This window comes from Pholis gunnellus (assembly GCF_910591455.1).
Source record: "Pholis gunnellus genome assembly, chromosome: 2".
Classification (NCBI taxonomy): domain Eukaryota; kingdom Metazoa; phylum Chordata; class Actinopteri; order Perciformes; family Pholidae; genus Pholis; species Pholis gunnellus.
This window is the reverse complement of record NC_136536.1, coordinates 1,625,355-1,639,360: the sequence shown is the minus strand read 5'-3', so window position 1 is coordinate 1,639,360 and position 14,006 is coordinate 1,625,355. Positions and strand designations below refer to the sequence as shown.

The 14,006-nt window shown below is 41.0% G+C and overlaps 1 protein-coding gene across 2 annotated transcripts in view; it reads right to left on the bottom strand.

Moving 5' to 3' along the window:
* LOC306710986 (6-phosphofructo-2-kinase/fructose-2,6-bisphosphatase-like) overlaps positions 1 to 11,267 on the bottom strand; it is a 15,442-nt gene extending 4,175 nt beyond the window's left edge. Inside the window, exons 1-10 of one of the 2 annotated variants that reach the window (XM_079179744.1) lie at positions 10,876 to 11,267; positions 7,328 to 7,453; positions 4,554 to 4,650; positions 4,357 to 4,423; positions 3,811 to 3,885; positions 3,659 to 3,715; positions 2,810 to 2,931; positions 785 to 992; positions 549 to 695; positions 309 to 413 (exon numbers count right to left, since the gene is read on the bottom strand). In XM_079179744.1, coding sequence (XP_079035870.1) covers positions 309 to 413; positions 549 to 695; positions 785 to 992; positions 2,810 to 2,931; positions 3,659 to 3,715; positions 3,811 to 3,885; positions 4,357 to 4,423; positions 4,554 to 4,650; positions 7,328 to 7,453; positions 10,876 to 10,957 — 1,086 coding nt within the window. In that variant the 5' untranslated portion in view covers positions 10,958 to 11,267. Of the gene's footprint in view, positions 1 to 308; positions 414 to 548; positions 696 to 784; positions 993 to 2,809; positions 2,932 to 3,658; positions 3,716 to 3,810; positions 3,886 to 4,356; positions 4,424 to 4,553; positions 4,651 to 7,327; positions 7,454 to 8,644; positions 9,054 to 10,875 lie in introns of those variants that run through there. The other variant, XM_079179743.1, reaches the window with a different exon arrangement.
* Between the last annotated feature and the right edge of the window lie 2,739 nt (positions 11,268 to 14,006).

Sequence of the window (14,006 nt, the reverse complement as noted above, 5' to 3'; positions counted from 1 at the left end):
GAGAGAGAGAGAGCTCAGTTATTATCTCAAAATAATGAAAAACTTTGGATTTAGTACATTGATACTAAAATATTGATAACACCCATTATTTAGAGACACTAAGTCATTCGAGTGATTTACATTATTTAGTATTTTTTTTAATCAAAGTGTCAGAAATGGGCTCCACAGAATATTGTCGCCCAGTCTGAGCTTTGATTAAAACTACATTGAAAACACTTCAGTGTTTGTTCCTGCAATAAGGAGTCCAGATCTGTTACAGTTCAACACACACAGACATTAAATAGAATAAGTAAAAGGGGTGTGGTCACCTCTCCTTTAGGGTAGCGGTACCGATACTTGTTTTGGTCCCTCAGTGCAAACTCCTCTGGGTAATTCTCCTGAATCTCCTCATACGTCATGTCCTCACAAACCCCCTGAGACAGAAAACACAGAAACAAACGTCTAAAACACACAACCTTCTTCCTCACACAGCAAACAGAGTTTTTGAATATTTGTATAATCTTCCAATATACAAACAAACGGTACGAAAACTGGATGAACACACTCACAGCGTCTATCTCATTGAGGGCCTTCCACTGTTCATACGGGACCCCCAGGGCCTCTGCGGTCTGGATGGTCCTCTTCATGTGGCTCGTCCACACCTTCAGGTCGCTGATGGACTGCCCACGCATGTACGTCCCCAGAGCACTGGCAAACTGACACACACACACACACACACACACACACACATGAGACAAGAAACAGGATGTGTGTAAAATAAAAAAAGACACCAAACACTGCTGACCTTTGCGCCGCCAGACGACAGCCCGGAGTCTCCCCCGATGCGACCCACGAGGTTGAGCTCGCTCTCGCCGTGGCGACACAGGTAGATGGACCTCGGGGTGACGTGGATGTTCATGAGGTAGTACACTATCCGGCTCTGAATGTGGTCCTGGACCCGGTTCACCAGGTACCTGCTGCCCACGTTGAAGATCTTGATGTAGGACAAGCTCCTGTGTAAGGCCGTGATGAATGGTTTGATTCAAACAGAGCAGCAGTACTCAACAGTCATCTTCATTCAATCATCTGAGATTCATGGGAGCCCATTTCTGAACTGTGATGAAAATAAGTCATTATAATGAGAAACTTAGTATGACTCAGTATCTTAGTATCTCTAGATAACGACTCAGTATCTCTAGATAAAGACTTAGTATCTCTAGATAACGACTCAGTATCTCTAGATAACGACTTAGTATCTCTAGATAACGACTCAGTATCTCTAGATAAAGACTTAGTATCTCTAGATAACGACTCAGTATCTCTAGATAAAGACTTAGTATCTCTAGATAACGACTTAGTATCTTTAGATAATGACTCAGTATCTCTAGATAAGGACTCAGTATCTCTAGATAAGGACTCAGTATCTCTAGATAAGGACTCAGTATCTCTAGATAAAGACTTAGTATCTCTAGATAAGGACTCAGTATCTCTAGATAAAGACTTAGTATCTCTAGATAACGACTCAGTATCTCTAGATATGTACTTAGTATCTCTAGATAAAGACTTAGTATCTCTAGATAACGACTCAGTATCTCTAGATAAAGACTTAGTATCTCTAGATAACGACTCAGTATCTCTAGATATGGACTTAGTATCTCTAGATAAAGACTTAGTATCTCTAGATAAGGACTTAGTATCTCTAGATAACGACTCAGTATCTCTAGATAAAGACTTAGTATCTCTAGATAAGGACTTAGTATCTCTAGATAACGACTCAGTATCTCTAGATAAAGACTTAGTATCTCTAGATATGGACTTAGTATCTCTAGATAACGACTTAGTATCTCTAGATAAAGACTTAGTATCTCTAGATAACGACTCAGTATCTCTAGATAAAGACTTAGTGTCTCTAGATAACGACTTAGTATCTCTAGATAAGGACTTAGTATCTCTAGATAAAGACTTAGTATCTCTAGATATGGACTTAGTATCTCTAGATAACGACTTAGTATCTCTAGATAAAGACTTAGTATCTCTAGATAACGACTTAGTGTCTCTAGATAACGACTCAGTATCTCTAGATAACGACTTAGTATCTCTAGATAACGACTTAGTATCTCTAGATAACGACTTAGTGTCTCTAGATAATGACTTAGTATCTCTAGATAACGACTTAGTATCTCAAAATAATGACTTAGTATCTCTACATAATGACTTAGTATATCATAATAATGACTTAGTATCTAAAAATAATATCTCTGAGATTCATAGGAATCCGTTTTGTTCAATAAGTCTGCGTGTAAACTATGATTTATGATGTACGACATAGAATGTATTTCAATATCTTATTTTCTAAAGCGCAGGATTGATAAATAGATAATTTAAGCTCATTTAGACAAGGATGTATTTGTATTAAGAATGAATACGTATGCGTTATAAGAAAAAAAGAAAATATTGCAATGACTTCTAGAAGAATTGTGATTGATTTTATAATTCTGTTTGGCTTAATGTTTGTTTAAATGTTGAACATTTTTTTTCTTCCTACTTAAAGGTAATTCAATAAGATGAGTCCAAATTATTTGCTAAAACAGCTGGAACACTGTAGTTTTATTATCAAACACAGGAGGAAATGGGGACTATTTACAACCGCGGATTAATCCACATTTGGTTCTTATATACACAATATATATAATATTATATATATATATATATATATATATATATATATATATATATTGATCATTGACCACCATCATTACATTAAGGACACACTACTTCCTGCCCTGACTGACTGTACAACGCTGAGGTGGATGTATTTAGACGACGTCACCTGTCCTTGTTGTCATCCAGCGGGACGTAGGTCAACTTGTAACATTCAATCCTCTTCAGGAAGTCGGCCACGGCCTCCTCTTTGTCACAGTCTACATAGTCAGGACTGCTCAGCTTCACTTGCTATTCAGAGAGAGAGAGAGAGAGACAGAGAGAACATGTTCATCCTTCATCTTTGTTCTCACAATTGTTCCAGAAGAAAAGATTCCAAATACAACAAAGAAATACACATTTTTAAAGATATAATATGCAACTTTTTCTCATCAATATGTCTAAACAATAACTTGACAGATGTTATATATGTTGTGTTTTAACCAAAGCAACAGTTATTGTCGTCACACCTTCGTCGCCAGAAGACATGAAAGAAGACTTTTTTTTATCCAGTTTTATGACACGTTTCTTTACGATAGACTTTTAAAAAATTGGTAATTTTTTTAACGTTGTACTTTTAACCGCATGAAGGATTTTAGAAGTTACAGTTTCGGGGCAGCTGTGAATCAGAAAACAGGAAAAAATTTAAAAGGGGAAGTGAAATTAAAAAATGTGATACCAGCAGGAAGATCCTTCTCCTTATGTTCAAACTGTCTTGTTTTGGAACAAACGCCAGACGTGACTTGGCAGGTCGTCAGAATGTCAGTCTGTTCCACCAATAACACAAATAAGAGGCACACTGGGAGCTCTGGCTCCCAACAGCTCTTGGCTCAAAGCAGTGATCTTGGAACCACAACTTCCTGTTCACACACACACACACACACACACACACACACACACACACACACACACACACACACACACACACACACACACACACACACGCACACACGCACACACACACGCACACTTCACCTACTTTAATATTTGCCGCAATGATTTCTGGATCGTCACATATCGACTCCACGAAGAAAACCTGGACGGGTGAGAAAAGAAAGAGAGATTTGAGCAGATGTTTCATTTTTTTTGTTGTTGTAACGGAACAAAAAGCAAAACAACCAAAGAACAAACCTTGTAACCGTTCTCCTCGGCGAACTGGAGGATGACCTCTCTGCGCTCCAGCGTGGTGTTAGTGGCATCAAAAACCTAAAAGAGACAGATGTGATCAGTGCTTCAAGTGGGGGAAAATAAGTACTTATTCACTGGTGTCAGTAATCATTATGAGCCTCAATACTTTGATTCTACAGGCCATAAAAGATAGGAGGAGATATGAGGTTTTGGGGTCCTAACCTATGAACATTTTAGGGGTTTTGACTTGAAACTATGCAACCTTAAAACCTGCATCCTCTCTAATGTTCAGCAGGGGGCGACTCCTCTAACAAAGAGGAGCTCTGAGACGAGGACGTCTCACTCCGGAACTTCTAAAGTACCGATAGCAGAACCGTTAACTCCGGACAGCATCAATACTCCGGGATTTTACTCATTTAGAACCGGTTCTCGTTTTGGGGGGCATCCTTAGTCATTATTAATATATAATTATTGATATCAGACTCACTGTTTACTCTTCATCCTCCTACAGTTGCATCAAAAACATACAGATTCTAGGGTCAGACTCACCACCACCTGCCCCTGCTCTCTGGTGAAGTAGTCACACACGTCTTTGAGGGCAGCGATGGCACAAGCTCTGTGCACAGAAACAGAAAAAAACATTAAGAATGGCATATTTCTAAGAGAACACCGAACACTGGACGCTTTCATACATATTTGATCGGTTTATATGTAAAATCACACGTTGGCGGTGAGACGGTTCATACTTGCGGATCTTCATGGCCTCGGTGTTGTCGGGTCTGAAGAACTCGAAGCTGTTGTAGGAACGAGTGGCGTCTCTTCTGTACTGGCCGACGTTAAACACTGAAACAAAAAGAAGATATCTCTGTAACAACACAATGAAACTAAGAAGATATCTCTGTAAGAACACAATGAAACTAAGAAGATATCTCTGTAAGAACACAATGAAACTAAGAAGATATCTCTGTAAGAACACAATGAAACTAAGAAGATATCTCTGTTAGAACACAATGAAACTAAGAAGATATCTCTGTTAGAACACAATGAAACTAAGAAGATATCTCTGTAAGAACACAATGAAACTAAGAAGATATCTCTGTAAGAACAAGATGAAACTAAGAAGATATCTCTGTAAGAACACAATGAAACAAAGAAGATATCTCTGTAAGAACACAATGAAACTAAGAAGATATCTCTGTAAGAACACAATGAAACAAAGAAGATATCTCTGTAAGAACAAGATGAAACTAAGAAGATATCTCTGTAAGAACACAATGAAACTAAGAAGATATCTCTGTAAGAACACAATGAAACAAAGAAGATATCTCTGTAAGAACACAATGAAACTAAGAAGATATCTCTGTAAGAACACAATGAAACAAAGAAGATATCTCTGTAAGAACACAATGAAACTAAGAAGATATCTCTGTAAGAACACAATGAAACTAAGAAGATATCTCTGTAAGAACAAGATGAAACTAAGAAGATATCTCTGTAAGAACAAGATGAAACAAAGAAGATATCTCTGTTAGAACACAATGAAACTAAGAAGATATCTCTGTAAGAACAAGATGAAACTAAGAAGATATCTCTGTAAGAACAAGATGAAACAAAGAAGATATCTCTGTAAGAACAAGATGAAACTAAGAAGATATCTCTGTAAGAACAAGATGAAACAAAGAAGATATCTCTGTTAGAACACAATGAAACAAAGAAAATATCTCTGTTAGAACACAATGAAACTAAGAAGATATCTCTGTAAGAACACAATGAAACTAAGAAGATATCTCTGTAAGAACACAATGAAACAAAGAAAATATCTCTGTTAGAACACAATGAAACTAAGAAGATATCTCTGTTAGAACACAATGAAACAAAGAAAATATCTCTGTTAGAACACAATGAAACTAAGAAGATATCTCTGTAAGAACACAATGAAACTAAGAAGATATCTCTGTAAGAACAAGATGAAACTAAGAAGATATCTCTGTAAGAACACAATGAAACGAAGAAGATATCTCTGTAAGAACACAATGAAACAAAGAAGATATCTCTGTAAGAACAAGATGAAACTAAGAAGATATCTCTGTAAGAACAAGATGAAACAAAGAAGATATCTCTGTTAGAACACAATGAAACTAAGAAGATATCTCTGTAAGAACAAGATGAAACTAAGAAGATATCTCTGTAAGAACAAGATGAAACAAAGAAGATATCTCTGTAAGAACAAGATGAAACAAAGAAGATATCTCTGTAAGAACAAGATGAAACTAAGAAGATATCTCTGTAAGAACAAGATGAAACAAAGAAGATATCTCTGTAAGAACAAGATGAAACAAAGAAGATATCTCTGTTAGAACACAATGAAACTAAGAAGATATCTCTGTAAGAACAAGATGAAACAAAGAAGATATCTCTGTAAGAACAAGATGAAACTAAGAAGATATCTCTGTAAGAACAAGATGAAACAAAGAAGATATCTCTGTAAGAACAAGATGAAACAAAGAAGATATCTCTGTAAGAACAAGATGAAACTAAGAAGATATCTCTGTAAGAACAAGATGAAACAAAGAAGATATCTCTGTTAGAACACAATGAAACTAAGAAGATATCTCTGTAAGAACAAGATGAAACAAAGAAGATATCTCTGTAAGAACAAGATGAAACTAAGAAGATATCTCTGTAAGAACAAGATGAAACTAAGAAGATATCTCTGTAAGAACACAATGAAACAAAGAAGATATCTCTGTAAGAACAAGATGAAACTAAGAAGATATCTCTGTAAGAACAAGATGAAACAAAGAAGATATCTCTGTAAGAACAAGATGAAACAAAGAAGATATCTCTGTTAGAACACAATGAAACTAAGAAGATATCTCTGTAAGAACAAGATGAAACAAAGAAGATATCTCTGTAAGAACAAGATGAAACTAAGAAGATATCTCTGTAAGAACAAGATGAAACAAAGAAGATATCTCTGTTAGAACACAATGAAACTAAGAAGATATCTCTGTAAGAACAAGATGAAACAAAGAAGATATCTCTGTAAGAACAAGATGAAACTAAGAAGATATCTCTGTAAGAACACAATGAAACAAAGAAGATATCTCTGTAAGAACAAGATGAAACAAAGAAGATATCTCTGTTAGAACACAATGAAACTAAGAAGATATCTCTGTAAGAACAAGATGAAACTAAGAAGATATCTCTGTAAGAACACGATGAAACTAAGAAGATATCTCTGTAAGAACACAATGAAACTAAGAAGATATCTCTGTAAGAACAAGATGAAACTAAGAAGATATCTCTGTAAGAACAAGATGAAACTAAGAAGACATCTCTGTAAGAACACAATGAAACTAAGAAGACATCTCTGTAGGCTTATTCAGCCCGAGTCTATCAGGTTATTGTGATAAATGAAAACATTTTAGTAGTCTTTTCATAATCAAACAGAGAGAGAACAAACAACGTGGTGAGTTTGAGGCTTGTGAGTGTCGGTGTAATCACTGTGATGCGACACCTTTAGTCGTGACTCCGATCCAGTTCAGGTATCTGGTGAGCTTCTTGGAGATGTAGGTCTTCCCTCGGGCCGGGAGTCCCACCATCACGATCATGGTGGGGGAGTTGGTGAACTGGGGCACCGACGCTGAAACACACAAGACACATACACACACACAGGAGGGTTATGTGTATGTTATATCTTTTCACACCAAGCGTTCACGTTAACGAGAACAGACTGTCGCCGACACGGAGGCATAAAAACTGAAAAGACTTTTTGTGTATCAGACCTTAAGTTTCTTCAATCCTCAGATTGACCCGGTGACCCTTTGAGCCTGAGCTTGGGACCCAGTGGACTAAACCAACTGTATATAAAGTAGATAAAAGTAGCTACAACGGTAACACGCTGCTCTGACATTGATGCTTCACTATCAAATAATATCAGTCACATACTGAACAACATGTACTTTCTGCTGATAACACTTCATATTTGACTCAAGGATCTCAGTACTTCTTCCACCACTGAGAACCAAACCTGACCGGGTTTATCCTCCAGCAAAGAAAGTCTAACTGCATTTAAGATTTAATCGTTAAAACTGAGTTTCTCCACAAAGAATCACACAAAAAGCACATCTTTAAATCTTTTGTTTGCCAGACAATAATGCATAAAAAAACGACTAATCAACTAAAGAGATCTTGGTGGATTGAGACAAAAATTAACCATTTAGTGGACTAATGGCCTAAGAGGAGGCGCCTTTAATAAGATCTTCACATCAGGCCCAACACCACATGTTCTCACGGTGACCCTTTGGGGTGAACGTCCCTCCGGTCTCTCACAGAGAAGATCCTCTAAACAAACCAACACAGAAACGTTCCCTCTGCTGCTCCGCTGCACCTCCATTCATGAGTTTATTAAAGAATAACCCCATGAGACGTAGCACCTCATTTAAGAGGTCCTATAGACACAAGAAAACCAGAGATGAACGAATCACATCAGCATATTAAGCACAAATTAAAAGCATAAAGAAGTTGATTTAAGTTGAAAAAACGAAGATGTCCTGAAGCGATGGAGAGAGAAGAAAGACCTCAGAGAAAGACGGAGGTTGTTACGATCTAAAGGAGATTTGTTTTTGGGAAGAACCTGCAGCTGATTTCTTTCAAAGTTCTGGGGGAAAGATAGGAATGGATGTGGAACACGTCTGGTGTGAAGTTAATCTGAGATATGAATAATGCACAAGTATCGACTTGTTACACTGAAGCGAGACAAAAACAAGCAATGTAGCAGTGTCAGGTTGTGTGTGTGTGTGTGTGCGTGTGTTAGTGTGTGTCTGCTACTCACAGCCTCTGCGTTGGCTTCTCCAGTTTTTCATCCACGGACCCCATGTCTTCTCCAGAGGATTTTGAGTGAGCGTTCTTTGTGACATGGCTTCACCAGCCAAGTGTGTGTGTGTGTGTGTGTGTAAAACCTCTGTACTATGAGTGTGTGTGTGACAGGACGACGAGATAAAGGGACGCTCTCCAGGTGAGAGAACTGATTTTGAACTTTCTCCCACGATGTCAGCTGTCGGTTGGGAAGGGTGGGAGGAGTTTGAGTCAGTCAGCACACCTGATTGGTCGATTCAGCCGTCGCTCAGTCAGAATGAGGTCGTCCACTAATCACTAACTGTAACTCTAAACTTTGCCCCAGCATGCGTACAGGAAGCGGAGTAGAGGTACCACGCTGAGCAGCTCCTTTATGATCATGTCAGATGATGTCTAAGGTCACCTGTGTGTGTGTGTGTGTGTGTGTGTGTGTGTGTGTGTGTGTGTGTGTGTGTGTGTGTGTGTGTGTGTGTGTGAGAGACATACTGGATGTTTACTGTTGGTGTTCTTGTTGGTTGTTGCATGTTTTGGTGATGTTAACAGTGACATGTGAAGACACACATCTGTTCAAAGTTAACGGAGTACTTTTACTCAAATACTTCAGTACATTTTTTGTTTTGCAACCAGCAAACGGAAATATTAGGACTGAGGAGGAGTTATTATGAGTTATTATGAATTCATTCATTGTCACGGATTGGATTCCGTCATCAGCGGAGTCTTGTGATTGGTTGAAAGCGTCCCTGAAGCGTTACGAGGTCTTGTGGCCTGAAGGTTAGAGGAACAGATGTTCCCTGGACGTCGATCCCCACACACACACACACACACACACACGCACGCACACACACACACACACACACACACACACACACGAAATGTTCCTGGACATTTCAGGACTTCATGCAGGAAGAAGATACCCCCAATAACTGATCAAAATATATATTATTATAATAATAATAATAATAATAATAATAACAGAGTACGATATTTGCCTCGGCAACGTTTTGGATTAAACGTGTAAACTAATAAATAATAGAAATACTCGAGTAGAATTATCTTAAAATTGAACTCAAGTACAGTATTTGAGTAAATGTATTTGAAGTACTTTCCATCTCTTTTACTGGAGACACTACATGCAAGACTTATACTTGTAGTACAGTAGTTTACACTGTAGTACTTCTACTTAGTGAGTACTTCGACACCGCTGCTGTCACCTCACCTGATGAGGGAACATAGTGCAGGAAACAATTATTACTGAGTCATCTCATGCAGAGTGTGTGTGTGAGGTTAGTGTGTGTGTGTGAGAGGTTAGTGTGTGTGTGTGAGAGGTTAGTGTGTGTGTGTGAGGTTAGTAGGTGTGAGAGGTTAGTGTGTGTGTGTGTGATATTAGTGTGTGTGTGTGAGGTTAGTGTGTGTGTGTGTGTGTGTGTGTGAGGTTAGTGTGTGAGAGAGATGAGGTTAACATCCATCTTCTCTGCTCTTGAAGCTTCCTGTTCAAACCTCACCTGTGCTCTGGCACCGCACGCGCCGCGCCGGTATCCCGCTCTTCCTGGACTCCATTAGTTTTCTTAAGCAGAGACTTCATAGGACACGTGGGTCGCTCCTCGTAACACCACCCCACCCCATCCTCTCCCAAAATAACCGCCTGGCCCTCCTGACACCCCACGGGTCCCCGCGGAGCAGCCATGCTTCCTCGAGCGTGCAGCTCTCTCTCCGGTCCACCGGGGCGGACGACACCCAACACCTCCGCGCGCTGCTGCTGCCGCCGCCGCCGCAGGGACAGACACAGGCAGCACGTGCTGTTCCCAATGTTGGCCAGCTCACAGGCTGCCGCAGAAAAATACCACATAACTTACATAAGGATGCAGACATGTGTGCGCGCGTGCACGTGTGTCTGAATGAAACAGTGAGTGTGTGTTGCTTTTGTGTAGCGTCAGCACCGTTGGTGGGGCGGTGACGATATATAGCCACGCGCTCTGCTCGTTCATCAATGAGAGTGATCAACAGTTTGCGTCACGGGGCCGCGCACGCGCACAGTCTCTCAAGCTGCGACGTGAATGAATGAAAGAAAGAGGAAGTAGCCTAGTTTATGCGTGCGCGCGCGCGCGTTTGTGTTACATAAATTGCTGTTTAACACGGACATGCGACTGTCGGCTGTGTGTGTGTGTGTGTGTGTGTGTGTGTGTGTGTGTGTGTGTTGCTGTCACTCACCGTGCGGCCGCTGGAACCGGAGCGCCCTCCTCGCGCCCCCCTGCTGCTCGGTCCGCTCTTGCGTAATCGCCGCTCCGTTCATCCTCCAAATCTATTCCTGGCGGAGTGTGTTATAAGTGTGTATGTGTGTGTGTGCGTGTGTGTGTGTGTAGCATGGGCAGATGTGTGAGTCGCTGCCTCCGCTCCGTTGCTGTGTGATGGTCGGTCGACGCAGGCACGTTGCAGCTTGCCTAAATAGTCCTTAAAATGTGGTCGTCGTCCTCAGTGTGCTCCCTTTCGGATTAGTATTCCTCCGATCACACACACACACACACACACACACAATCACACTCACACACACACACCGTCTGCCTCAGGGAAACTAGTTGTAACCCGTCGTTACCGAATCTCCTTCCTCGATGACAACAAACCGCTCTAACTGGTCTCTGCACAAATAAATGTTCCCATCATCCACCACGCCTCTCCTCCGTCCTCTGGAGAGCTGCTGCCAGCAGCTCACTCCTCTGTCTGTGTGTGTGTGTGTGTGTGTGTGTGTGTCCCATTGCAGAAATACTGTTTATTAGTTGTATACAGGCGATAACCTCCAGTTTCTGAAAAGAGAAGTCAAAGCTTCATGTGTTAAAGCTGCATTCTCTCTAGTGTCCACCAGGGGGCGACTCCTCTGGTTGTATAGAAGTCTATGAGAAAATGACTCTACTTCTCTCTTGATTTATTACCTCAGTAAACATTGTAAACATGAGTTTATGGTCTCAATCTCTAGTTTCAAGTCTTCTTCAATACAGCATGATGTTCATTTAGTACATGATGGTCCATTTAGAGTCAAACAGACCATAAAGCAGGGGATGCTTTAGGGCGGGGCTACACGGTGATTGACAGGTCTCTACCAGATACATATACAGCGTCTCTACATCACTCCTCCTCAGTCCAGATATGGTCACTTCCTGTTCACTGGTTGCAAAAAAAACAAGATGGCGACAGCGAAACTTTAGTAGAGGCTTCATAATGTCAGTCCAGAAACTTCTTATATGCAATCTATGGTTGGATACCATTTAAGATGCAATGACATTGTCGCAGCAAAATTTAAAGGGACACTCCAACAATTTTACAAATTAAGTTATAGTTTACTAGATCAGGTGGGGTTCTACAGTACGGTGTTAGCAGACAGTAGCCATCCAAGTGTACCGCACATTTAATTCATCAAATTTTGAGAAAATCATCCAAAGAAAATGCGATTAAGTGCTTGTTTCCTTCCACTACCATTATGTGACTATGAGGAGTTGGTTCATAAGCAGTATAGTCCCGCCCTGCTGTGCTGTGATTGGCTAGTACTGGTTGCTTCGACTGTTCGGCTCATTTTGGCTCTGTAGGCGAACTGCAGGGGGTCCAGGAGTGGGTCGGTGAGGTTTTTGAGGTGGGACAGGACAAGGAGCTCAAAATACTTCATAACCACAGAGGTCAGGGCGACGGTTTGCTTGGTTTTTTGGGGGACGGGGATGATGGTGGAGGCCTTGAAGCAGGCTGGTACGTGGCATGTCTCCGGGGAGGTGTTTGAAGATGTTTGTGAACACCGGAGACAGCTTCAGGGCGGAGGGAGAGACGGAGTCTGGGCCAGCTCCTTTAGTGGGGGGTTCTGACTTTTAAACAGCTCGAGGCATGGGCCCCTGCTGAGCTGGGGGAGGGGGACCTGGTGGTCTGGAGCTGATGGATGGGGTGATGGAGTGATGGGGGGATGGGGTCGGGACTGTCCCATTGTCTTTCAAAGCAACAGTAAAACTCATTCAGCTCGTTTGCCAGGGCGGAGGTAATACATGGAGCGGGGGGGGGGGGGGGGGGCTTCAGGTCATGTCCACACTACTACGTTTCCATTTTAAAACGCATATCTTTAGCTTTCTTTACACTGAGCGTCCACACTACGCCGGAGTTTTAAAGCACAGAAAATGGATAAGTTTAAAAAGATAAGGTTGAAATGTCCGGCGTTACCTCGTAGCGTGGACGGCGTCAACGCTTAAGACACCCACGGTCGCCACTTGATTGGTTGCAGTCACGACGTGTCCTTCCCTGATTCGTCTCGCTGCTATCACGTGATGCATTTTCCAAAAGAACACAAACAGCAACAGCCTTGTTTGTCGATCGGTTAATTCAACATGGATGAACTGATTACAAGCGTTGCTGATCTTCTTGTCTTTATTATTTTGTTCTGCAAAACTATTGTGAAGTTTACAAAGAAACTGTAAACGAACAAAAGTATAAATGCTCTCCGGTAGAACGAAACCGAGAGGAAACAAGTGAGAGACGTGTGTTGACTAAATGTATTGACCCATAATCTAGTAAACTTTGATTTGTAAGTGTTCATTTAAAGTTAATTAGCTGTGTGTGTGTGTGTGTGTGAGAGAGCAGACCTGCAGCGTTGTTAAGTCTGAAAAAGTTTGAAAAATAAAACTTTATCTGAAATTTCAGAAATTTGTCTGTTTGAGTTTATAACTTCCGTTCATTGGTTGCAAAAAGCCAAAATGGCGATGACCGTAATCCTAAGATGACGACGACCAAAACGTCGAACTCGAGAACATCGGTCCAACAAACCGATGAGTGACATCACGATGACCACGCCCACTTCTTCTGTACATGTCTGTGGTTGCAACCCAACTGAAACTTCTCTCCCCCGTGTAAAGCGTGGAGGAGATTAAAGGAGGCCGGAAACTACACTGATCCTCTCAAAGATTGATGTACGAGAACACACACACACACACACACACACACACACACACACACACACACACACACACACACACACACAGAGAAGAGGAGCTACTGTTCAGGATATGCGTAGTCCATGTTTATTTATTAGTTGACAGTTTGGAGTTAGTTTGTCAGATACAGTTCAGCGCACAATGCAACAAGCAGGTACAACATCAGCACACCTCAATATTGCAGAACCCCCCCCCCCCCCCCCCCCCCCCCCGTATATGTGTGTGTGTTGAATCCCCCTCACACACACACACATGTAATCACGCCCCTTGCAGTGATACTGATTCATTCATCGTGTTGTCGTCACTGACCTGGTATTACCACGGTACCAGCTGATAATAGCACTGTTGTTATCAATAGCAGTATTGTTATTATTTATACCTACA